This window comes from Anolis sagrei, chromosome 6 (genome assembly GCF_037176765.1).
Source record: "Anolis sagrei isolate rAnoSag1 chromosome 6, rAnoSag1.mat, whole genome shotgun sequence".
Classification (NCBI taxonomy): Eukaryota; Metazoa; Chordata; class Lepidosauria; order Squamata; family Dactyloidae; genus Anolis; species Anolis sagrei.
Window position 1 is genome coordinate 121,856,993 of NC_090026.1, and position 26,612 is coordinate 121,883,604.

Consider the following 26,612-nt stretch of genomic DNA (forward strand, 5'->3'; position numbering starts at 1 on the left):
GCATAATCAGAAGAAGTTTTAATGATGTTCCAAATCTTTGGAAAACAAATGCTCCTCCTTTCCCTTCGTGTTTTCAGATTGGGCTACAAGAGTGAAGCAGATTGCTAAACTGTGGAGAAAAGCAAGTTCGCAGGAAAGAGCTCCATATGTGGTAATCATTTGCAATTCTTGTTAAAACTTGTTTCTGCCTTTTTCTGGTTGCTCTAAAAGTGTTATAAGTTTTTAAAAAATATTTTCTAACTCTCTAAATTTACAACTTAGGCCATTAGCTCTTGGGACAGAATGGGCACATCTGTTCTTTTGCAACTCTTTGAAACCAAATAAGGATTTTGCAGATAAAGCCTTTTGAAAAACAGGAAGGATGAGTTGATCATCTGGCGATGTAATGTCAAAATCATTACCCCAGAATAAGTGCTTGGAGCTGCTTTAAAATGATTAAAAGCTCTGTTATTGCTTACTGAAGCAATCTCCATATTTTCTAGTAACCGTGTGTCATTTTAATGTTTACTTTGTTAGAGTTCAGATGACATACAAATGTTGCTCAGATGTTGTTGTTGCACCTCAGTAGGAGTTCACCTTGCTCACAGCCCTCCCCAAGAAACCAAAACAGTTTATTGATAAAACACATAAAAAGAGCCAAAGGCACTTTAATCAAATAGAAGGGTCAAAATCCAAGAGTAAACAAAGGAAGCATGTCCCAAAGGCAATAGATAAATCCAGAAAACAGGGGTTAAAACGTGAAGATGAATCCAGGAAACAAGGAGCAAAACATGGGCATGAATCCACAGATAAATCCATAAAGCAAGGAGCAAAATTTGAGCATGAATCTTGAGTCTTGAACTAAGGCATGAACTAGGAATGAGGCAGGAGTCCCTCACTCCTGTAGCGACGTTGTTTGATCTCAAATCCTAACAGCTCTCTCACTAATTTAAGTACTGCAAACCATGAACACATCCCTTTGACCTTGAGAAACCTGCTTCTGCCTCTCTTTCTCGTGGATTTTCCTGCACCTGAATCTCTGCCCCCACAGAAGCAGCCTGGTATCTCTGTCTAAGCCAGCTGCTCCCTCGGATGAGCTAATGTTGTCCTCCTCTCCCTGCCTGTTGGGTTCCAAAACAGTTCCACTTTCACACTCTGTCTCAGCAACAACATCTTGCTCTGAAACCCTATCCGTTCCCTCATCTACAGAACCTTGTTGCTCTAATACCCCCTCTGTTTGCTCACCTACAGAGCCATCAGGCCCTGAACCCCCAAACCCCTCATCTTCATCTGGCTGAACCACAACAGTTGTATGGACTGGTGGATGTGCTTCTAGCACAGTGTTTCTCAACCTGGGAGTCGGGACCCCGGGGGGGGGGGGTCATGAGGGGGTATCAGAGGGGTCACCAAAGACCATCAGAAAATACAGTATTTTCTGTTAATCATAGAGTTCTGTGTGGGAAGTTTGGCCAAATTCTCTGATTGGTAGGGTTTAGAATGCTATTTGATTGTAGGTGAACTATAAATCCCAGATACTACAACTACCAAATGTCAAGGTCTATTATTCCCAAACTCCACCAGTGTTCACATTTGGGCATATTGAGTATTCGTGCCAAATTTGAGTCCACAGTGCTCTCTGGATAAAGTTGAACTACAACTGCCAAACTCAAGGTTAATGGCCACCAAACCCTTCCAGTATTTTCTGTTGGTCATGGGAGTTCTTTGTGCCAAGTTTGGTTCAATTCCATTTTTTGTGGAGTTCAGAATGCTTTTTGATTGTAGGTTAACTATAAATCCCAGCAACTACAGCTCCCAAATGACAAAATCTATCCCCCCTGCAACCCCACCAGCATTCAAATTTGGCCATATTGGCTATTTGTGCCAAATTTGGTCCATATCAGATATTTACATTACAGTTCATAACAGTAGCAAAATTACAGTTATGAAGTAGCAATGGAAATAGTTTTACGACTGGGGATCACCACAACATGAGGAACTATATTAAGGGGTCGCAGCATTAGGAAGGTTGAGAACCACTGTTCTAGCACAAACTATGAGTCTATTCTGCTCATATTTCAATTTTTAGCAACTTACACCTTTCCCTACTCTATCTATCTGTCTGTCTGTCTGTCTGTCTGTCTATCTATCTATCTATCATCTAGTCATGTCAGGAGCAACTTGAGAAACTGCAAGTTGCTTCTGGTGTGAGAGAATTGGCTGTCTGCAAGGACGTTGCCCAGTGGACGCCTGGATGTTTTGATGTTTACCATCCTTGTGGGAGGCTTCTCTCATGTCCCCGCATGGAGAGCCAGAGCTGACAGAAGGAGCTCATCTGCACTCTCCCTGGATTTGAACCTACAACCTGTCAATCTTCAGTCCTGCTGGCATAAGGGTTTAACCCATTGTGCTACCAGGAGCTCCTTCCCCACTATATAAATTTGCACAAATAAATCAACCCTATGTTATATAATCAGCCTTTTCATCTGCCTAGGAGATTAATTGTTCTCAAATGTCAGGATGTGGCCTAGTTTCTTATTTGTTATGTTGATTTTGCATTTAGATTTGATGTGGGTCTTTAGTTACATGTATCAACAAAAAGCCAGGTAAAAGTACATTTGTGTGTGATACTCTGTTTTGCAGCAAAAAGCCAGAGATAATAGAGCGGCCTTGCGCATCAACAAAGTGCAGATGTCTAATGATTCCATGAAAAGGCAGCAGCAGCAGGACAGTATTGATCCAAGCTCTCGTATTGATGCAGAACTCTTCAAGGACCCATTAAAGCAGAGAGAATCAGAGCACGAGCAAGAGTGGAAATTTAGACAGGTGTGTTGTATTTTGTGCTTATTTTCGCCTTTTGCCTAGGATAAAAAGAATTGCTATTAATTATATAAATTGGTTTTCAGGAAAGGAAATAGAAGTTTTATGATGAAATCTGTGTGTACAGCAATCACTGGCAACCTAGGAGATGGTGTCTGCATAACCATCACATTCTGTTTACAAATAAAAGATGTAAATTAACATGAATGCCGTGATGCTAAAATTCATAACCATGTTTCCCATTCTGGAAACATTTGATGGGCTCCAAGCATGTTCACACTTAAACTTCCCAATGAAGTAAAACATGTGTAGAAGGAGATATTTTAATCTCTAGTGACTACTAAAGTATTTGTAAGTCAGCAATCTGTTGAAGACACAAAGAGGATTTTGTACTCATGATGTCTTATTGATAATATATTAATATGTGATTCCTCAATTGTGAATTTTGACTTTGTGATGTTATTTGAATGTAGTTTAATATATTTTTGTCAAATCTATGCTCTGAAAATACATTTTCCATGTTGTTATAGCAGTAGACATCTGTATGTGGTACGGAAAACTCAGATTGAAAATCTTAAGAATATAGTTTAAGAATCTCTGACTTCTTCGAGGCTTTATAATAATAAAACTTTATTATTTCTAGTCTGTCTCTCTCCCAAAAGGAACTCAGGGCGGTTTACACGCAGAAACAGGCAACCATTCAATGCTTTGCAAAGTATAAACAACATCAGAAATAATACAAAATAATGCACAATAACAATAGTAAATGTAGAATGAAAAAAACAAATATTGGAATGGGAAATTGGGCCACAATAAACCAATTAGACAATAAAACTAAGACATGAATGTACTTTATTTATTTACTAGCCCTATTTATACCCCGCCTTTCTCTACCCCAAGGGGGACTGAAGGCGGCTTACCTAAATGGTTCCGGCCCAGTTTTCCTGCCCGAATGTATCTCTCTCTATGAACCACCTTGGAGCTTAAGATTGGCTGAGGAGGCCCTGCTCTTGGTCCTGCCTCCGCAGTTGTGGCTAGCAGGGACAAGAGACAGGGCCTTCTCAGTGGTAGCCCCTCAGCTGTGGAACTCCCTCCCTAGGGAAATTAGATCAGCCCACTCCCTCCTGAACTTCCAGAGGAAAGTAAAAACCTAGCTTTTTGAACAAGCCTTTGGGAATGCAGTGCAATAATTAAATACAGATCCATATGGAACTAAATTATGGAATGGCTCAGACAATGTTTTTTGGGCAATGCGATAAACAGTGAAAATATTGGTTTTTATATGTTTTTAAATGGTTTTTATTGTATGATTTGACAAATCTGTTTAAATGTTTAAATTTTATACTGTATATGGTTACGGCATTGAATGGCAGCTGGGCTGTAAGCCACCTTAAGTCACCTTTGGGTTCGAGAAAGGCGGGATAGAAATATCGTACCTAAATAAATAAATAATATAGCAATTATTCAGTGCCTTAAACATGTACAACATTAAGCTTAAAATCCATTGAATTAAAATTAATACGTTTTTTTTTTAAAAAAATACATTCAATATTAAAATCACGCCATCCGAAAATCTAATGCCATATAACATATACCATTAAAAGCAGTTAAAATGCATTGCATTTGAAATGGCTAACAGAAATGTTTATTAAAAATATTTTGTAGCTGTTGTATAGTGCAAATGGGTTCTCTTACATTCCAGTGGATTAGTCCTCCTCCTCTCCATACGCTAAGGTGTGTTTTCATAAGTTTCTTAAAGGAGAGGAGGGTGGGGAGCATTTTTATTTCTTTAGGAAGGAAGTTCCAGAGACAGGGAGCAATCATGAGAAGTCCTCCTCTCTCGTTCACACCCAACGAGCTTAAGACGGGGGTGGGACTGAGAGCAGGGCCTCTTCTGCTGACCATAATACACGAGATGGCCTATATAGGGAGATGCAATTGGATCAATAGCCTGGACCCAAACTGCTTTGATGAAATTCTCAGTGTAGCTACTTGTTGCTTTTACAGAGCTTCTTCGCAATAAATCCTCTGGTTTTCAAAATATATACTGTTAGTAACAACACCCTGAGATATGGATGGAGGATGAGGAACAACGATTTTAGTGTGATGACTGACCATTATAGTTATTGATTGTAATTGCTGTTTTAATGTTTTACTGTAATATGTATTATGATGTTTTATTGATTGTATATGATATTATGGTTGGAAACCGGTCTGAGTCCCTCAAGAGAGGTGAGAAGGCCGGTATACAAAACTTTTAAATCATAAATAAATAAATAAATAAATAAGTAGAAGTGTGTATAAACAATTTACATTTTATAAATTGTCAAAATTTATTTTTAATTATATTTTCATCATCAGTGAATTTAATATCATATTTTGTATAATTTCCTCATTGTTGCAACACATTTCTTTCCTTCAGCAAATGCGTCAAAAAAGTAAGCAGCAGGCTAAAATTGAAGCAACCCAGAAACTGGAGCAAGTGAAAAATGAGCAACAGCAACTTCAGCAACAACTTGGGTCACAGCAACCTTTGAACCAGTCAGGTTCAGATACACCTAGTAGTGGGATGCAGAGTCCTTTAACTCCTCAGACTGGTAATGGAAATATGTCTCCTGGTCAACAGACATTATATACAAAGCAACCACCTGGTACCCCTTCTTCTTCTCCTCCATCCGATGTGTTCCTAAAACCACAAGTCCCACCTCCACCTGTGACACCAAACAAAATGCCTGTTCAAGACACACACTCACAGGCTTCATCTCAACACCCTTTTTCACCTTCTTCATCTGCTAGACCACCTTCTCCTATTGACCCATATGCAAAAATGGTAGGGACTCCTAGGCCACTACCTGTTAACCAAAACCAGAACTATATCAGAAGAAACTCTATTCCATCAGTCGATCTCTGCCCACCTCCATCACCCATATCTAGGCCAACTCAAGCATCTGAAACAACAGGACGGCGGCCATCACCAGTCAGAGATTCATGTTCTTTGTCTCCAGTCAATATTGACCCTTATGGAAAAGCTCCAGATACACCTAGACCAGTGATGGGAACAGAACAGTTTGCCAAGCCCATGGGGGTGCCAAGACCACCTGTAATGGCAGAACAGCCAGGAAAAATATCTTTAAATGTAGCAAACAGTGACCCGTTTGCTAAGCCGTCTCCTAGGGCAGATGGATTTCCAAGGCCTCGGATGCCTATGGCCGACTCATATACACGACCCCCATTGACTTCCATTCTTGTTGCAGAGGAGAGTTCTGGTCCATTTAAAACTCCATTCCGCCCAAATCAGCCACCACAAGATCCTTATACAAAAATGCCATTGACTCCAAGACGTCTACCTTTGGATCCCTATGAACGGCCTGTTTTAACACCAAGGCCCGTAGACAGCTTTTCGCACAATCCATCGAATGACCAATACACTCAACCTCTGACTCCACAGCCAGCAATAAAAGAGACTTTTGCCCATCCACAAAGAGTAATTCGAAACCAGGCTGATTCTTTTTCTCAGTCTGGAACTGGTTCAAGGGCAGTTGCTCAGGATCCCTATGCCCAGCCTCCGGGCACTCCTCGTCCTGTCTCAGACCCATATGCCCAGCCCCCGGGTACGCCTCGTCCTGTCACAGATCCTTATGCCCAACCTCCAGGTACTCCTCGTCCAATCTCAGATCCTTATGCCCAACCTCCAGGCACTCCTCGTCCTGTCTCAGATCCATATGCCCAGCCTCCGGGCACTCCTCGACCTGCCACTGTTGACCCATACATGCATCAACCACACACACCAAGACCTGCACAGAAAGCAGACTTGTTTCCTCAGGTTTCAGCTAATCAAAGGCTTTCGGATCCATATGCCCAGCCTCCAGGAACACCAAGACCAATGAGTAGTGATCCGTATTCTCAGTCACCAGCAACTCCAAGGCCTGTAGTTTCAGAAACATACAGTAGACCCACCCTCATGTTAAATCGAGATCCTTATCTACAGACTTCACAGAATAAGCCTTTTGTAAGACCATCAGATCCATGTTCTCAGCCTACAAAGTTATCAGGATCTGCTGTGACAGATGCTTTTAGCCATATTCCAACAGCCCCATCTTGTGACCCTTATGATCAGCCCCCAAGGACCCCAAGACCTCAACCGGAAAGTTTTGGAAATGTACAACATCCCCATGATTCTGCTGAACAGCCCAGACCTGGATCAGGGGGAAGCTTCCATGCACCTGTGAATTCCTCTGTGAACTTGCAAGGAAATCCATTTCCCCAGACCACGCAAGTTCCTGGCCCAGCACCAACTGCAGGAGCAACAAGTACACAGAACACAATGTCTCAGGCAGAGGCAGAGAAACTGAGACAGGTGAGTTAATATTCCTACATTATATGCTGGCAAAAACTACCATATGACATGCTACAGTTGAAGGAAGATGCCAATTGCTCTTAGCAAAACTTACTATGTTACTTATTATGTTCTGTTATTTGTTATCAGCAGACTGTATTCAGCCTTTGATTGTGCCTGCACCTGGTCTTTCTGGAGATTCTGGGCATGTTAGTCAGCCTGATGACACAAGGGATTGATCTCAGAGGATGATAGTGGAAGTCCAGGTGGACAGACTAATGAGCAATTAGATAGAAGATTTACGTTTCATCAACATAGGGTTTCACATGAGAAAGTCTGAAGGTCAGGTCTCTTAGAATCATAGAGTTGGAAGAGACCTCATGGGCCATCCAGTCCAACCCCCTGTCAAGAAACAGGAAAATTGCATTCAAAGCACCCCTGACAGATGGCCATCCAGCCTCTTTTTAAAAGCCTCTAAAGAAGGAGCATCCACCACACTTAGAGGCAGAGAGTCCAACTGCTGAACAGCTCTCACAGTCAGGAAGTTCTTCCTAATGATCAGATGGAGTCTCCTTTCTTTTAGTTTGAAAGTTGTATCAGTTTCCCAAGGAAAAAAGACACGCTTTTCTATCTATATTAGCTAGTCAAACAGAATCTTTGGACAGTGGAAGCAATGCTGGAGATTGAGGACTGAACTCCTGTCAAGTCAAGAGAATTTCTAGTGCCATGTTCAGGTTTTCCTGTTTGTTCCTGTTTCATGTTTCCAGGTGTTGAGGACTGTTCCTGAATTTCATGTGTTGGATTTACTCTGCTCTTGTGTTCCTGGTTTTTGGATGCTGTTGTACCTGAATAGGCTAGAACGTTTTAGTTATGGAGTAGTTACAGCCCAATTCTCAGTGTTACCAGCTATCACCTTGTGTTTTGTGGATTATCTCTGATTTTTGGACTTTGGTTTCTAATACTATTTTGCTGAATTGCTTTCTATGTATTCTTCAATAAACTGCTTGCTATTTTCCCCTTGGATTGGGGCATGTGTTAAGTGCAGAGGTGCTTCCCAGCCTTGGAGTACAACAGACTCTACACTATAGCATTCACCTCACTGTCGTGCTACCTGCCCTGTAGTTAAATGCATTTATTATGTAGGTTTTCTCTGAAGAGTAGAAAGAGCTAAGCAAACCCAGAGCTTTACTTCCAGTTTACTATTTTGTCTGTTTGCTGCTGCAGTCAGCCTTCTGGTGTGTTCTCCTCCATGAGATAATAGGTGGTTTGCTTTATGATTACGTTCTCTAGGATGAGAGAGAACCTACAGTGCCAGCGGCCACTGCATTGAGATGAAGCCATAAACAAACCTCAGAGCAAAAACTCCATGGTTTCCTTAACTTGGCAAACAGGAATAGTTGGGCAGTTTGCACTGTCACATGCTGCTTGCAGTTGATAAGTCAGGCTTCACACCATTTCCTGACATATTGCTTTGTCCAAACATGGTCAGTGCATTCAAGGACCAGATAAAAATGTTCAAGAAAGCTCTAGTGAAATTTTAATTTCCCTACTGGATTATAATCCTTTGTCAAATTATGATTTCAATAAGAAAGACGTTTTAATTAGCCTCAACCATAGTAAACATCAGCACTAAATGTATCCTGTACATATGGTTTGATGGACAGCAGTGAATTTTGCTTTGGAGAAAAATATATGGTGGGTGTACATGCTTCCAAAGAATTGCATCTGTGCTGCTCTCAAGAACATGGGTAGCTTGAAATATCTCCTCAAAAATTTTGAAATATCTTCTCAAAGATTTTATTTATAAAAATGTATTCTATAACTCAGTTGCAAATGTATAATTAACAATACTTTTTTTGTTCCACATCAGCGCCAGAAATTACGTGAAATTATTCTTCAGCAACAACAACAGAAGAAAAACGCAATCCGCCAAGAGAAAGCACCACAGGAAACAGCTGCACCATCTCATGCAGGAGCTATTCCACCTTGGCCACAAGAAAATCTGAACCAGATTTTTAACCGTCCTCCTCCTCCATACCCTGGAAATGTTAGGGCATCTATTGTCCCTCCTGGTGGAATGAGGTTCACAGTTTTTCCTGCTGATGGACAGTTCAATAGACCCCAGTTTCCAGGAGATATGGGTGGCATGGGAATGAGGTCCCATGGAATGAGGTACACTTCTTGATTGCTGACTCCTAAAATATGTTGTTTCTTAATAACTGTGTATTATTTATCAAGTGCTGTAACTGTGATCAGAATAACTGAGATATATCAAAACATGTTACAGTACTTGATCCAGAATCTGAAATTGTCCACATAGGTGGCTGGGATTGTGACAACCTTTGCTTTCTAATGGTTTGGTGTACATAAACTTGGTTTCATACACAAAATTATTAAAAAATATTGCATGAAATTACTTTCAGGATACATGAAACATAATTTTGTGCTTAGATTTGAGTCTCATACACAAGATATATCATTGTGTGTGTGTTTGTTTGTGTGTGTACACGCAAATCCATGTCCCTCCCAAAAAAATACCCTAAATCCAAAATATTTCTTTTCCCAAGTATTTCAGAAAAAGATATTCAACCTTTATATGAATGCAATGTATTCAAATATATGCGATGTAGAATCAGTTAAAAATAATTAAATACCATATGCCAAATGCATTCAGTTAAAATATTTTTAACATGTGACAAATTAACCTAGGAAAAAAATGTGAATGATGGTCCCCAGATTTCACCCTTTGTAATATAGTCTAAATCAAATATAGCAGGAGGCAGTGTGATGTAATGTTTTAAGTTTTAAACTATTACACTGGGAGGCTAGGTTTGAATCCTTGCTCAGCCATGGAAATCTACTGGTGACCTTGGGCAAGTCACACTACTTACACTTAGGCGATCCCTTGTTGCTCAAGAATGATGGCTTTCCAGGTGTAGTGTCTTTGCGGTGGATATGTAGGTGACTCTCAGCCTCATGGGTATTAGGGAAAACTACACTAAAATATACAGCAGAGAATCTCCAAAAAATAAACAAGATACAAAAGTTGAGCATCAGCTCATTAGTGAGCAGAGCATCAAGTTCCAGGTGATGTGACTGTAAAGAATTCAGAGCTTAGGAGGCAAACATAGTATCATAGAATCAAAGAGTTGGAAGAGACCTCATGGGCCATCCAGTCCAACCCCCTGCCAAGAAGCAGGAATATTGCATTCAAATCACCCCTGACAGATGGCCATCCAGCCTCTGTTTAAAAACTTCCAAAGAAGGAGCCTCCACCACAGAGAGTTCCACTGCTGAATGGCTCTCACAGTCAGGAAGTTCTTCCTCATGTTCAGATGGAATCTCCTCTCTTGTAATTTGAAGCCATTGTTCCGCGTCCTACTCTCCAGGACAGCAGAAAACAAGCTTGCTCCCTCCTCCATGTAGAGTCCAATCTTTAAAAATTGCAAAAGGTTTATTTACAAATAACTGCATTTCTTTGTGGTAAAAACAGGGTCTGAGCTACCTTTGAAACCTTAGAAGACATAGGTGGTAAAGAGAGGGAAAAATCACTATATCTTTCATGATACACAAGCAGAGAGAGATCTCAAAGCTCACAGCACATACTCTCCATGCTACAGTGTAAGAAGGTAGAAGTCAGATTCAAAAAGGCGTGCAGGAGAAAACTATCCATTTTAAACAACTAATCAGAATGAGAGCTGAAATAGCGAGAGAACAAAATAGACACATTCCCAACTCTCATACAGGAGACATGGGGAAGGGAAACCTTAGTCTATACTAAACTAACTGCTCCTTGAGAGGACTTGGGCAGTGTGGGGTTGAATTCCAACAATAGGTAGGCAAATGAGAATCCCCTCTGAACAAATCTTGCCAGAAAAAGCTCACAATAGGGTTACCTTAGCATTACCATAAAGCAGAAATTGCTTGAAAACACACAATAGTAAGGGCCAAATATAAATGAGCAAATATGTTATTTCAATGTATTTTAAAATGTTTTGTAAAATGACACAAAAATCACTCAACCCAAACATTCTGTTTTCTTTTCAAGATATGGGTTTTCTGGGACTGGTCATGGACCTCCTCCATGTCAAGAACGCTTCCTTGGTCCTCCACAGCAAATGCAACGTCCTGGAATCCCACCCCAGCTCAGAAGATCCATGCCTATAGAGATGCCTAGATTACCTACCAAACCCCAAATGGCTAATCCTATTGGACTTCCACAGCATTTCCCACCACAAGGGATCCAGGTTCAGCAGCACAACATTATGGGGCAGGCATTTATTGAACTCTGTCACAGAGCACCTGAAAGCAGGCCAAGGCTGCCTTTTAATTCCCCACCAACGACTGTTATAAATGCAGTTCCCCAACATCAGCAACATGCAGGGTTTTTACCCAGGCAGGACTGTCAGGGACCCAGACTCCTGGAGCCCATGAGACGCAATTCTCAAAACCTTAATACTCCATTGCACGTGTCAACAGGTTTGGAACATTTACCACCATCTCAGCAGGAAACAATGAATCCAAGCCATCCGCCTGTGCTAGTCATGTGTCCTCTAAGTAACCCACCAATTAATGATGCTTTTCCAGAAGGATCTTTGCCGGAAACAACACCTGCAGAGTCAGCAAGTGACTTACAGATTCCCAACCAGACTGCTGAGGTACTAGAAGAAAAACTTGATCCTGATGATCCTTCTGTAAAAGATCTAGATGTCAAAGACCTTGATGGCGTGGAGGTTAAGGACTTGGTGGATGAAGACCTTGAGAATCTCAATCTCGATCCAGAAGATGGAAAAGGAGACGAGCTGGACACATTTGATCCTCTGGAAACAAATGATCGTCACCTAGATGACCTTCTGAGATCAGGAGAATTTGACATTATTGCTTACACTGATCCAGACCATGATTTAGGTGACAAGAAGGGTATGTTTAGTGAGGAGCTGGATCTCAATGTTCCCATAGATGATATACAAGGCAGAGCAGAAGACCCTCAGCAAAACCACCAGGATGATAAAGTTCCCAGTCCAGGAGACTCACTTTCTTCACAGGACAAAATTGGTGAAGTCAGTGAGATTAAAACAGAAGTATTGTCCCCAGACACAGTAGCTGAAAGTAACTCTGAAAATGAAAAAGGTGACAGAAATGTGGTGGCCTCGAGCATTCACAATATGGCTGAGCCAGAGCTACAGGATGGAGAAACGAAGTCTGTGCTGCCTTGTAATGTGGACAGGGTTGACAAAACAACTACGAAAGAGGAACCCACTGCATCTAGCCCAGATGCTGCTCAAGGCACTGCTGCCACGCCAGCCCAAAGTGTCGCTAGTTCTTGCAATATCTCTGGATCCACTCCAGTTCTTACAAGCTTGCTTTCCAATGAAAGTTCAGACAACCCTGATGTTGGGACTTCAGAGTCTCCAGCTAACTCTTTGCCAGCAGTGCAAGCAAATCCTGTTCCAGGTATTCCACAAGCATTAATGACACCTGCTGGTCAAACTGTGGAGAACGCTTTACCTAACATGAACATAGTTCCCCAAATAAGCCATAGCTTCTCACCAGGGACAACGGTAAATCCAGGTTTTGTCCCTGGCCAGCCTGCTGGTCATAGCTTTGGGCCAGGACAGCCTGGCAATCAACCTGTGCCTGTTGTCAATAGACCCGGCCCCACTGGAATGCCTGGTCCCCAGCAGATGATGCTTCCTCAAGCATTAGCCCAGCAGCAGAATCGAGAGAGGCCCCTTCTGCTGGAAGAGCAACCACTTCTGCTCCAAGATCTCTTAGACCAAGAAAGACAGGAGCAGCAACAGCAACGACAGATGCAAGCCATGATTCGCCAGCGTTCAGAGCCTTTTTTCCCCAACATTGGTATGCATGATTTGTTTTTGTATACTGAAACCATTGTAGGTTTGTGTAGGGTGCAGTGAGGGAAAGTTCTTACCAAACGTCTATTCTGAATGATATATCAATATCAGTGGTGCTCACTAATTAATGGATGCATCTTAATGCCACAAGCCTGTTTTGCAATCTGGTCAGTCTGTATGAGACAAATAAGGAACAGTAACTGTGTTCCTGTGAGCTTTCTGGGCTGCAGGGGCCATGTTCCAGAAGCATTCTCTCCTGATGTTTTACCCACATCTATGACAGGCATCCTCAGAGGTTGTGAGGTTTGTTGGAAACTAGGCAAACGAGGTTTATATATCTGTGGAATGTCCAGGGTGGGAGAAAGAACTCCTGTCTGCTTGAAGCAAGTGTGAATATTGCAATTGGCCATCTTGATTAGTATTGACACCTCCCAACAAAGGATTCCCCCAGGCAGGAAACAACCAGGCTTGAAACTACAAGACAATTCAGTGCTAATCAAGCTGGTCAATTGCAACATTCACACTTTCCTCCCACCCTGGACATTCCACAGGTATATAGACCTCACTTGCCTAGTTTCCAATAGACCTCACAACCTCTGAGGATACCTGCCATAAGTGTGGGCAAAACATCAGGAGAGAATGCTTCTGGAACATGGCCACACAGCCCGGAAAACACATCAAACAGTAACTGTAATAGGTACGGGAGGTTTCACCCCTTATGTAAACATCCTTTTAAGTTTTGGAAGGCTAAAATTGACTCTCCTTGCTTGCTCAGCTTTGTTTTGAAAATAGGTGATTGAATTGGTAACTTGCCATCCGTTTCAATTTAATTGAAATCTTTGCAAGCCCTTCTCTTCTTCATTGCTTCTGTCCCAGGCACTTGAGTGATTAGAGAGGGTGGGAATTGGGGTTAGTGTTGCTTCATTTTTTCTGCAAGAAATCTGACAGAGGCCTTGGGGGAGAGAAAGGGATATGGATTCTCCCTCTTTGAAGGTTTTTTTTTTTTAACTGAGTTGGGTTGGAAGATGGCCAAACTTGATAGCCCTTCTGGACCCTTCTACTTCTATGGTTCTGTTATTCTAATCAGCATCCCTGCATCAATTAACTAGAGGCACACCAGCTGAAATATTCTGAGGGATTTTTTTTCCAGGTTTTTAAGTGATGATACTTAAAAACCTGGGGAAAAAACCCCTCAGAATATTTCTAAGACGTTTTCCTAATTTAGTTGTGTAGTTTTTTTAAAATATCTTGAATAGATGGGCCTGTGTGAATTAATGATACAAATGAAGAAATGAAAACATTGCAGTAATACACAGAATTTAACACATATTCTAACATTTCGGCTTCATAGATTTTGATGCAATCACCGATCCCATAATGAAAGCAAAGATGGTGGCTCTGAAGGGGATCAATAAAGTAATGGCACAGAACAATATGGGAATGCCACCAATGGTCATGAACAGGTAGGCAGATATAATGTTTACATCAATATTGCATATGGCATCTTATCCTACACAGTAATACAAATGTATGTCCTCCCTGTCTCCTGGATTTATGGGTCATTGGTGGAGAATATTAGTGAGAGAAGTGGTGCATTGCTGAGTGGTCTGTTATCTTCATCTAATTTTCATATCATATGGTGTGATATGCTGATGTTTATCGCATCAAATAGCTATGAAAATGTGTCAGTGCAGAAAAGGGGTCCAGAAATGTGAAACAAGGGATTGTGCATAGTTAGGAACACAGAGTAAACCAATGCATGAGTGGGGATTCTGTTATGAATGAGGGGCCTTGAGATCTGTGGGCCTTGAGATCTTCTGGGGAGGCCCTTCTCTCGGTCCCACCACCATCACTGGTGCAATTGATGGGGATGAGAGAGAGGGCCTCTTGGTGGTGGCTCCCCAGGTCTGAAATGCTCTCTCTAGAGCAGGGGTCCTCAAACTACGGCCCAGGGGCCGAATACGGCCCTCCAATGTCATTTACCCGGCCCTCGCTCAGGGTCAACCTAGGTCTGAAATGTCTTAAAAGCACACAACAACAACACCAACAACAATCCTATCTCATCAGCCAAAAGCAGACCCACACTTCCCAATGAAATACTAATAAGTTTATATTTGTTAAAATTGTTCTTCATTTTAATTATTGTATTGTTTTTAAGTGTTATTAGCACTAAAATAAGATATGCTCAGTGTGCATAGGAATTCATTCATGTTTTTTTTCGAATTATAATCCGGCCCTCCAACACTTTGAGGGACTGTGACCTGGCCCTTTCTTTAAAAAGTTTGAGGACCCCTGCTCTAGAGAGATTAGATTAACCCCAAATCTCCAAACATTTAATTTGAGCCTAAAAACATGGCTATTTACATAGGTCTTTGACCTGGAGCAATGTACTATGGTCAAGTGATGACATCAACCATTGTTATTCAGCACTTTCAACTAGATCTGGCCTCCGTTCCAACCTTCCTTATCAACAACGACAGCAGATAACTTGCCTCCCCTATCGCATATTTACCGAATTCAGAGGTTCCTATTCATTGAAGGGCTTTCACCCTGGCTTGATGGCATGCTCTCCCATCAGCTGTACTTGAAGATCTCTTTCCCAGAGAGATTCTGCCCCTGTGACTCGGGTCATATAGAAACAATAGAACATGTGCTCCTCCAGTGCCCATTCTACAGGGATATCCGTGCCAGGCTTATCTTACTTCTAATATTCAAGTACCCAGGCCGTTCATGACAATTTCATACCTCTCTGCTACTTGTAGATACTAATTCAGTTACAACCTACAATGTTGCAAAGTTTTGTGCAGCAGCATACAAAATCCGTCAGGGGATGATGACTGGTCCCAAAAGTTAACTGTTTATCCAGTAATCATCTTCCTTGAATCTATAATTTGCTGATAGACCTGTGCAATGTATGTTTTTACCCTATTTCCCCTTCCGCTCCCTCACCCCTATTGTGCTTCAGTATTTATATTTATACTAGCCGCCCCCTGCCATGCATTGCTGTGTCCCAGTCTGGTGAGCTGGAAAATAAAGTAATGAGAAAGTGTTGGTTTCTAATATATGCAATGTCTTTATGCTTGTGGGTAAACAGTATTTCTTCTTGTTTCTTTGTCAGTGTTGATGTGGAGATTGTCTGGTTTGCCCACTCTGGAACATGCAACATATAATTGTCCCTTCTTTAAGGGTCCCTTCCAAATCTATGATATTGCATCGGTCATATACATATATGTGTGTGTGTGAATGGCTGGATGGCCCTTTGTCAGGAGGGCTTTGATTATGTTTTCTTGCCCTGGTGAAGGTAGTTGGACTGGATGGCCTTAAGGCAGCATTTCTGAACCTGGAAAGTCAAGACCCGGGGGATCACTAGGGGGGTGTCAGAAGGGTCACCCAAGACCATCAGAAAACATAGTATTTTCTGTTGGTTATCGGGGTTCTGTCTGGAATGTTTGGCCCAATTCCATCATTGGTGGGGTTCGGAATGCTTTTTATTGCATCGATCCTAGTAACTACAACTCCTAAATGTCAAGGTTTATTTTCCCCAAACTCCATCTGTGTTCACATTTGGGCATATTGAGTATTCCTGTCAAGTTTGGTCCAGATCTATCATTGTTTGAGTCCACAGTATTATCTGGATGGAGGTGAACTACAATTCCAAAACTGAAGATCAATGCCCACCAAACCCTTCCAGTATTTTCTGTTTGTCATAGGAGTTCTGTGTACCAAGTTTGGTTCAATTCCATTGTTGGTGGAGTTCAGAATGCTCTTTGATTGTAGGTGAACTATAAATCCCAACAACTACAACTCCCAAATGAAAAAATCATATTTTTTGAGTGATGGTCACTCCTTGTGTTGTGAGACGTTTTGTTGCCAAATTTGGTGTGATTTCGTTCATTGATCCTTTTGTTTTTAAGGACCTCATTATGCACAGATCATTTATATATATATATATATAGATTTTAAATATACTAAATGTACCAAGTTCGTATGAAACTGTGACTTTTATTTCCTGTGCTGGTCTATGACCGAAATAAATGATTTGATTTGATTCGGCACTTTAGTTTGTGTTTGGAGAAAGTAAATGATCCAGAGGTATAAACTGTGTTTTAGAATTTTTTTTTATTTTTTTTTAGCGATTGACGTCGTCCATCATTAGCATTTAGTTGGATTGTATATTATTTTGATGATATGTAATTGTGTATTATGCCCGGCACCTTGAGTGCATTGTTAGCCACCCCGAGTCCCTTCAGGGAGATGGTTGTGGGGTACCAATAAAGTTTTATTATTATTTACTATTAGAACATAATCAAAATCAACCATAGAAGGGAGGGGGGGATGAAAGGCATTGAATATAAGTGGAAATCTATGAAATAAGTAAACATCAAAATTGCTTGGATTAGTTTATATCAAACTCTTCTGGCCACTTTGTTAAAGCTAATTGTGAAACAAATTCAAAAAAGTTGCTTTTCATTTACTTTCATCTAGGTTTGCCTTTATGGGCCAGGCAGTGCCAGGAGCACAAGCTGGGGAAGGCCAGAATCTAATACAGCAGGCCATCACGCAGGTAATTTAATCTGTCCTTATGTATGTATCGTGTCAGGCAACCAAACAGTTGTATTACATTTTTGACAGAACAAACAAACAAACATACAAAAGACACAGAGTTTGCAAGCTTGGTAGTTGATTAAATGTCCTTTGACCAGTATCTGGCCACTTGGAGTGCTTCTGGTGTTGCCGCAAGAAGGTCCTCCATTGTGCTTGTAGCATGGCTCAGGTTGCATTGCAGCAGGTGGTCTGTAGTTTGCTCTTCTCCACACTCGCAAGTTGTGGATTCCACTTTGTAGCCCCATTTCTGAAAGTTGGCTCTGCATCTCGTGGTGCCAGAGCGCAGTCTGTTCAGCGTCTTCCAAGTCACCCAGTTTTCTGTTTGCCCACCGGGGAGTCTCTCATTGGGTATCAGCCATTGATTGAGGCTCTGGGTTTGAGCCTGCCACTTTTGGACTCTCGCTTGCTGAGGTGTTCCAGCGAGTGTCTCTGTAGATCTTAAGATCTGTCCTTAAAATTGCAGTAACGTAGCTCTTAGATTTTCTTCAGCTGAAACATGATCTAAATAATATGTTATGGTTTGACAGTGCATGCAAACCAGCAGAAGGTTAGCCCTTTGTATATTCAAAAAAATGGTCAACACAAGTAGAAGAGATAAAAAAAACTTAAATTTTACTCTTGTGCAGCAGAGTTCATGAAAAAACAGTCACTTCAACACAAACTTTCTAGTAATAATATGGTCACACTTCCTCTGGAGTATCAAACTCACGTATGGTCCTTGCATTTAATTCATGCAATGCAAAAAATATGTCTTGTCCCAATCTTCATTTCTTGTTCATGGAGACAAGCATGGAAGACTAACTTGCCAGCATCTTAACAGGCTGCAAGCCAGGAGCTTACACCGAGTAAGCTCAGGAGCAAACATACAGTAAGCCTAAAGTCATACAACAAACACTCTGTACTTATACACCTTCGAGAGAGGCCCAAAACTTGTTGACCTTAATTACTCCAACAACTCAGCCTGTGGATTATAATTAACAAGGGTGAGTCTTTTTCTCTTAACATACACACGGTAGTGATCCTACAGGAATTTAGCCATGTACTTTAATATAATGTATGTAGTATACAATAATGACAGTTTTGGACAAGCCTGAGTTATGTACCCAAATCATTCATGTACTCATTGTGAAGACTAGGGAAAAGTCATTGCTCAAAACACTCTATGAGCTGAAATGATGCCCTTCCGCTGAGATGACCAGATTATTGTCACTATTACCAATGAAAGCCACACTTCTTTATGGTGGAAAGTGTTGTTATTTATTTATTTACTAGCTATCCCCTGCCACGCGTTGCTGTGGCCCACATGGGGGTTCTGTGTGGGAGGTTTGGCCCAATTCTATCGTTGGTGGGATTTAGAATGCTCTGTGATTGTAGGTGAACTATAAATCCCAGCAACTACAACTCCCAAATGTCAAGATTCTATTTTCCCCAAACTCCACCATTGTTCACATTTAAGAATATTGAGTATTCATGTAGAGTTTGGTCTAGATCCATCATTGTTTGAGTCCACAGTGATCTTTGGATGTAGGTGAACTGCAACTCCAAAACCAAAGGACACTGCCCACCAAACCCTTCCACTATTTTCTGTTCGTCATGGGAGAAGTGTGTGTCAAGTTTGGTTCAATTCTATCATTGGTGGGGTTCCGAATGCTCCTTGATTGTAGTTGAATTATAAATCCCAGCAACTACAACTCCCAAATGACAAATTCAATTTTTTGAGTGAAGGACATACATTGGGTTGTTAGGTGTCTTGTGTCCAAATTTGGTGTCATTTCATCCAGTGGTTTTTGAGTTATGTTAATCCCACAAACAAACATTGCATTTTTATTTATATAGATTTATTTTGGGTGGGGAGCTAATATCTTAATTAGAGGAAGCATGCTTTGGGACCAGAGACATATTATGTATTCACTCTATCGGCAGCTTAGTGGAGCATGGAGGCATTTCAAGAGTTAAAACCTGTTTTGCTATAAGAGTTGACACTCCCGGGATTAAACTATGAAAAAATATATTGTTTTTAATACATTCTGCTTTCTCTTTTCCCCCATCCTCCACCCCTTTTAAAGGACGGAAATCTAACCCCTCAAATGTCTAGGCCAAATCCACCCAATTTTGGCCCTGGATTTGTAAGTAAGTATTCCTCTTATGACTTGTTATCTTTCACCTTGATACTCCAAACTTGTACATTGTATTTCAAAATATGCACAAGACTTTTCTAAATCTGGGGTGTAGGCTTTTTTTTTTTTTTCAAAAGGAGGAACTCAAAAACTACCTCTGAGTTTCTTGCCTAAGAAAAGGACCAGGACAACATACCAAGGATACCATAATGGACTGGAGGAGGGCTAACAAGCTAAATCTAAATGCAGACAAGACAGATCCTCCTAGTCAGTTGGAAGACAGGTCAGGGTATGGGGTTGCAACCTGTTTTGGATGGGGTCATACCAGAGGCGGCCCTAGGTAATTTTCAATGGTAAGCAAAGAGTATTTTGGCACCCCCCCCCAAAAAAAAAACAACAATTGCACACACACACACACAAATATATGGGCATGGACAAATTTTGGTCCTCCAGGGGTTTTGGACTTCAACTCCCACCATTCCTAACAGCCTCTGGCCCCTTCCTTTCACCCTTTTCCTGCTTAAGCGGCTGAGGGGGAAAAGGAAAGGGCCTGAGGCTGTTAGGAATGGTGGGAATTGAAGTCCAAAACCCCTGGAGGGCCAGAATTTACCCACACCTGGTGTAGAGCCAGCCTATATCTTTGCATACAAACATTAGCATGACTCATGGAAATGGGGTGTTTTGAGTGTGTCATGTTCTTGCGAGTAACACTACAATTCCAAAAATCTGGTGATGCACTCTCCACTGTGAGTGAAGGAGAGGCCAAAGAGCAATGGAAAGCCAAGACTTTGTCCTGAGGTTCTCTCTTCTTGGAAAGTCCAGTTTTGCACTAACACAGCCGCATGACCTGCAGCATCTCCTGAAAGCCTCGTTTTACAAGGCGAAGGAAGGCTTGAGAAAGGGTGGGGTGGGGAAGAAAGCAGGGTACCAAGGCACGCAAGAGCACTCACAAACTGCCCAAGAAAAGGCTGAGGACAGAGGCCAGACACTTTGTAAAAGTCAAAGGGTGCATCTACACTGTAGAAGCAAAGCAGTTTGACACCACTTTAACTGCCGTGCCTCAATGCTCTGGAATCCTGAGAGTTTAAGATTTGTAAGGTCTTGAGCCATCTTTTCCAAAGACTAGTGCCTCACCAGCCTACTGGGTGCATATACACTGTAACCTTAATGCAGTTTCATAGACTCCTAGAGTTGGAAAAGACCTCATAGGCCATCCAGTCCAACCCCCTATGATAAAAATAGTCTCATCCATGCACAGAGGCACTCACTTAAGGACCTCAATTGGATGGCCATAAAGATACTTGCTACGTCCCTGCCATACTTGCTTTTTAAAAAAAAATTTGTTGTGTCAGGAGCAACCGCTCCTGTTGTGAGAGAATTGGCCGTCTGCAAGGACGTTGCCCAGGGGATGCTTGGATGATTTGATGTTTTATCATCCTAGTGAGAGGCTTCTCTCATGTCCCCGCATGAGGAGCTGGAGCTAATAGAGGGAGCTCATCTGCCTCTCCCCAGATTTGAACCTGCGACCTGTCGGTCTTCAGTCCTGCCAGCAGAGTGCTTTAACCCACTGCGCCACTTGCTGAATGCCTTGGTCCCTCACCAAACTACAATACTTTAGCCTTCTTTGTAAGTGCTGGTGCTCCACTAAACTACACTTCTCCAGGATTCCATAGCATTGACTCCTGGCACCTAAAAGTGGGGTCATAATGCATTAACTTTACAGTGTTAGATGCACCCAAGGTTTTTAGCCTTTCTTACTAAAATGCTGCCTCACCAAAAAAAAAATTACGTGTCAGGAGTGACTTGAGAAACTGAAATTCCTAGTATTGAGCCATGGCTGTTAAAAGTCAGCCAGACTACATTCATTGGACAGTGGAGATGCACTCTGAATTGCAATGAAAATACAGTCTTACCTATACAGAGAGGGTAAGACTCTTCCTTAGGACCTCATTTGGATGGCCATAATGATTGCAATACTTGTAACAAAGTGCTGGTGCCTCACCAAAACACAAATCCTAGCATTGAGCCATGGCAATTAAAAGCGAGTCTCAACTGCATTAATTCTACAGTGTGGAAGCACCCAACATCTCTCAGAATTCCCTAGCATTGCGCCATGGCACTTAAAAGTGGTGCCAACTCAGACATGGACAAGTTTTGGCCCTCTGGATGTTTTGGACTTCAACTCCCACCATTCCTAACAGCCTCAGGTCCTTGAACAGCCTTTTCCCCTTCAGCCGCTTAAGCAGGAAAAGGGAGGAAAGGAAGGGGCCTGAGGCTGTTAGGAATGATGGGAGTTGAAGTCCAAAATGCCTAGAGGGCCAAAGTTTGCCAATGTCAGGGCTAACTTCATTAATTCTAAACTGTTGATGCACCTAAGATCTTTAGCCTTCTTTACCAAAGCGTCCTGGTGCCTCCAGGATTCCCTGGTATTTATTTATTTATGGTATCAGACCAAACCAAGGGTACCTTTGTACTGGATTTAAAAGAAAACATGCACACAATCAAAGTTTGAAAACTTGGCATTATATTATATAATTTATTTATTTACGGCATTTATATGCTGCCCTTCTCACCCCGAGGGGGACTCAGAGTGGCTTACAAGATATATATGCATACAATATATTATAATATTATTAGTAATATTAAATGTAATATAAAATATATTATATTTTATATTACTGGGAGCCCCCGGTGGTGCAGTGGGTTAAAGCACTAAGCTGCTAAGCTTGTTGACCAAAAGGTCGCAGGTTTGAATCCAGAGAGTGGCATGAGCTTCTGCTGTTAGCCCCAGCTTCTGCCAACCTAGCAGTTTGAAAACATGCAAATGTGTGTAGATCAATAGTACTGCTCCGGTGGGAAGGTAATGGTGCTCCATGCAGTCATGCTGCCCACATGACCTTGGAGGTGTCTATGGACAATGCCAGCTCTTTGGCTTAGAAATGGAGATGAGCATCAACCCCCAGAGTTGGACACGCTGGACTTAATGTCAGGGGAAAACCTTTACCTTTACTATAAAATATATAATTATTATTTTGTATTATTATTAGTAGTATTATATTATATTACATTATAATATTATAAATATTATATGAACACACAATATTAAATATCCTGGACTGGCTGGAAAGCCTGGGGTTGGACTTCAAGCCTTTTGCAGAAACCACAGCTTGTGGAGAGGGAAAGGGAGAGGAGGAGAAACTTGGGAAACTAGGAAACGCTCCATATTCCCCAGATCTGATGCTTTACAAACCTCGAGAGCTTCGGGGGAAGATCTCTACGGAAAGTCTCTCCTTCCACGGGAGAAAAGGACGCGGGAGGGAGAAGGGAAAGGAAGAGAAAAGAAGGGGAGCCTGCTCTTGAAAAGGATGGGGGGGGGGGAGAGAAAAAAAAAAGAGAGAGAGAGAGAGAGAGAGAAGGAAGGGGAAAGGAAAGGAAAGGAAGGGAATCCTGCTCTTGGAAAGGCCGGGGGGAAGAGAGAGAGAAGGGAAGGTAAGAGAAGGGAAGCCTGCTCTTCGGGCAAACCATTTGCTGCAAGCCAAAGAGAAGCAGGCGGGAGCAACAACAAAGAGTTCAGTCCCTGAAGGCAACACACCAACACCTCAGGACTCCACGCGACACCAGGGAGAAATCTCTGCTCGTCCCAAAGTAGTGGGAGGAGGAAGAGAACGAAGAGGAGAAGCCATATTCCAAGCCTTTCCTCCCCAAAACATTGCAGAAAAGTAACCAAATGGGAATGAGTTTCCCACACCGTCACGGATTGTGGCCAAACTGAGACTCCAACTCCCGAACCCAATGGAGGGGAAAGACAGGCAGAAGAGGGGTCTGTCCCTTTGCCCCTCCCACGGCTCTCCTTTTGCCCACTTTGCTCCCTTCTCTCGCCAGCCCTCCCCAGGCCAGGAAGCGCCATATTGATCTTCCTCATGCTCTCCACCGAGTCCCCCGTCAGTTCTCGTTTCCCCCGGAGGCCATGTGTGGGAGCTCAAGAGCGCCCCCCCAAGACGCACGCTCTAAGCAAAAGTGTAATTGGCCTTGAGCCGCCTCTGGAGACAGAGAAAGATTGCAACTCGCAACTGTGGAGGGGCATTTACAGAGGCGCCTCGGCGCCCCTGGAAAAACAAACTATTCCGCAACCGCTTACTTAGCGTAATGGAAGAACCGCCCCTGGGTCATACTCTCCCTGAAGACACTGGTTCACAATCTGGGGGTGCCCCCAGGTGTTGGCGGTAGCCAGGAGCTCCTTTGCACAATTAAAACTTGTGCGCTAACTGTGCCTCAACGCTTTGTCACATCCCATTTGGACTGTTGCCACGCTCTATGAAAATAGTTCGGAAGCTTCAGCTGGTCCAGGGATGAGCAGCCAGGTTACTAACTGGAGTACTGTTTAGGGAGAGAACCACTCCCACGTTACAGCACTTTCACTGGCCGCTGGTCTGCTTCCGGGCCAAATGCAAAGTGCTAGTCATTACGTTTAAAGCCCTAAACGGCTGTGGTCCAGACTATTTGATGAACCGTATCTCCCACTACAGACTAACTGATACTTCGGTCACCGGAGGAGACCCTGCTCTTGGTCCTGCCCCCTTTTCAAACACAGCTGGTGGGAATGAGAGAAAGGGCTTTCTCCACCCTGCTCTCAGTCCTGCCCCCTTTTCAAGCGCGGCTGATGGAAACGAGAGAAAGGGCCTTCTCCGTGGCCGCCCCATACGTCTGGAACTCTTTCCCTAAGGAATTAAAGATGGTCCCTTTTCTCCTCGCCTTTAAGAAACAGCTGAAGACATACTTCTGCTCACTGGCTTACAAGGCGGAGGAGGAGGAATAGATAATGACATTGCTATTATACCTCTGAGTAACATTTGTCGTCCGTATCTGGGTCCTGATGGCCCGCTAGCTCAGTTGACATCTTGACTAATTATCAGCTTATATGTCCCCAAGGAACTCTTTTGCCTCTGGGAAATTGATGCTTCTGTTTGACTTTTTGTTTTATGTTTGATATAATAGGTTACGTTTAAATTTAATTTTAATGGCTAAATTGTAATTTGCTTTTATATGCTGTGTAGTTCAATATTTGTACTATATGTGTATTGGCTGTTATGTTTAGCCTTTTTGTGATTGGAATCTGCCCATAGTTCCTCTGGGGAATATAAATGAAGTTGCTGTTGTCATTATTATTATTATTATTATTATTATTATTATTATTTCATGGGGTCACCATTTACTTATTGAAAAATCTCTTGACAATTTTTTTGTATTATTCCAGCATTTGATCAAAACATAAATAAGTAGCTGTATAACAGCTTACAATAAATTTATAATAAATTCCATTTTTCAGTTAGTGACATTTTTTCTTGTCACTCCAAGTTAAGAGAATAATTGCAACATTCTGATATATGGACAATTCCTTTTAAATTATAGAAACATCTTTCAATGATCAACACTTGCAAAAGCCATCTTTAGCATTATATTGATATACATATTTGTTCTATATAAACTGAATAATCATTCTCAATTTCAAAAGTGTGTCATGAATCATTTATTAAGCTAATAAAAGGGTGGTCTTCAGTTCTGCCTTGAATGTGACACATTTATTCATTCATCTTTTGCTTGATGTTTCACATTCTGTTTTTTTAAAAATTCAAGTGGGAAATGATAATGTGTTTGAGGTGGAAGAGGGAGTACTTGCATGAAAGAGGATCTTATGTTTGAAGACAGTTTGAAACCCAGTTTTGTAAAAGTTCACATAGGTCTGATAAAAAATCTATGTACCTTGTATCGAACAATTGGGCCCTCTAGTGGCGCAGCGGGTTAAACCGCTGAGATGCTGAACTTGCTGATCAAAAGGTTGGTGGTTTGAATCCAGTGAATGGAGTGAGCTCCCACTGTTAGTCCCAGCTTCTGCCAACCTGTCAGTTCAAAAACACGCAAATGTGAGTAGATCAATAGGTACTGCTTCATCAGGAAGATAATGGTGCTCCATACAGTCATGCTGGCCAGATGGCCTAGGAGGTGTCTACAGACAACGCTGGCTCTTCGGCTTAGAAATGGAGATGAGCACCACCCTCCAGAGTCAGACATGACTAGATTTAATGTCAAGAGGAAACCTTTCCCTTTCCCTATGGAACAACCGCACACTCGAAAACTAAAGACCTTCCTTTAAAAGTTGAATCCTTCGAAAAAATATTGGTTTTTTGATTTCTCCTCAGATGATTCACATAGAAAGCAATATGAAGAATGGCTGCAAGAAACACAGCAGCTTCTTCAGATGCAGCAAAAATTCCTTGAAGAGCAAATCGGTGCACATAGAAAATCAAAGAAAGCACTCTCTGCAAAACAGCGCACGGCAAAGAAAGCTGGCCGAGAATTCCCAGAAGAAGATGCAGAGCAGCTCAAGCATGTCACTGAGCAGCAGAGTATGGTTCAAAAACAGCTTGAACAGGTAAAGGTTTGTGAAGAGGGGCATGGGGAAGAAAGCATATTGAAATAACTTAGTATGCATAATTTAAATTGTATGTGTCAAAAAAGTAACTCTTAAGTTCTTGACTAAGTTTTATTACATATATTTTTTATCAAGGAATCTTGTGAGGGTATATCCCGAGATTAAATCTATATAAATAAAAATGTAATGTTCATTTGTGGGATTAACATAACTCAAAAACCACTGAATGAATTGACACCAAATTTGGACACAAGACACTTATCAGGCAGTGAGTGACCATCACTCATAAAAACCCTTAAAAACACAGTGGAAGGGACTTAAAAAGCTAAAAAACAAAAAAATACGTTACAATGCATGTGCAAAACCACATATATATACACAAACACACACATATACACATATACGCATATATACACACAAAACACATACACGGGAAGGAGGGAGAGAAGGAAGGAAAGAAAGGTAGCAAATGA

At 41.8% G+C, this 26,612-nt stretch overlaps 1 protein-coding gene across 10 annotated transcripts in view; it reads left to right on the forward strand.

Moving 5' to 3' along the window:
- KMT2C (lysine methyltransferase 2C) overlaps positions 1–26,612 on the forward strand; it is a 264,118-nt gene that overhangs the window by 196,061 nt on the left and 41,445 nt on the right. For all 10 annotated transcript variants that reach the window (XM_060782601.2, XM_060782604.2, XM_060782602.2 and 7 more), the window contains 9 exons: positions 78–151; positions 2,620–2,802; positions 5,219–7,153; positions 9,003–9,304; positions 11,181–12,991; positions 14,339–14,450; positions 17,473–17,551; positions 19,659–19,722; positions 25,907–26,139. In XM_060782601.2, the coding sequence (XP_060638584.2) occupies positions 78–151; positions 2,620–2,802; positions 5,219–7,153; positions 9,003–9,304; positions 11,181–12,991; positions 14,339–14,450; positions 17,473–17,551; positions 19,659–19,722; positions 25,907–26,139 (4,793 nt within the window). The remainder of the gene's footprint in view (positions 1–77; positions 152–2,619; positions 2,803–5,218; positions 7,154–9,002; positions 9,305–11,180; positions 12,992–14,338; positions 14,451–17,472; positions 17,552–19,658; positions 19,723–25,906; positions 26,140–26,612) is intronic.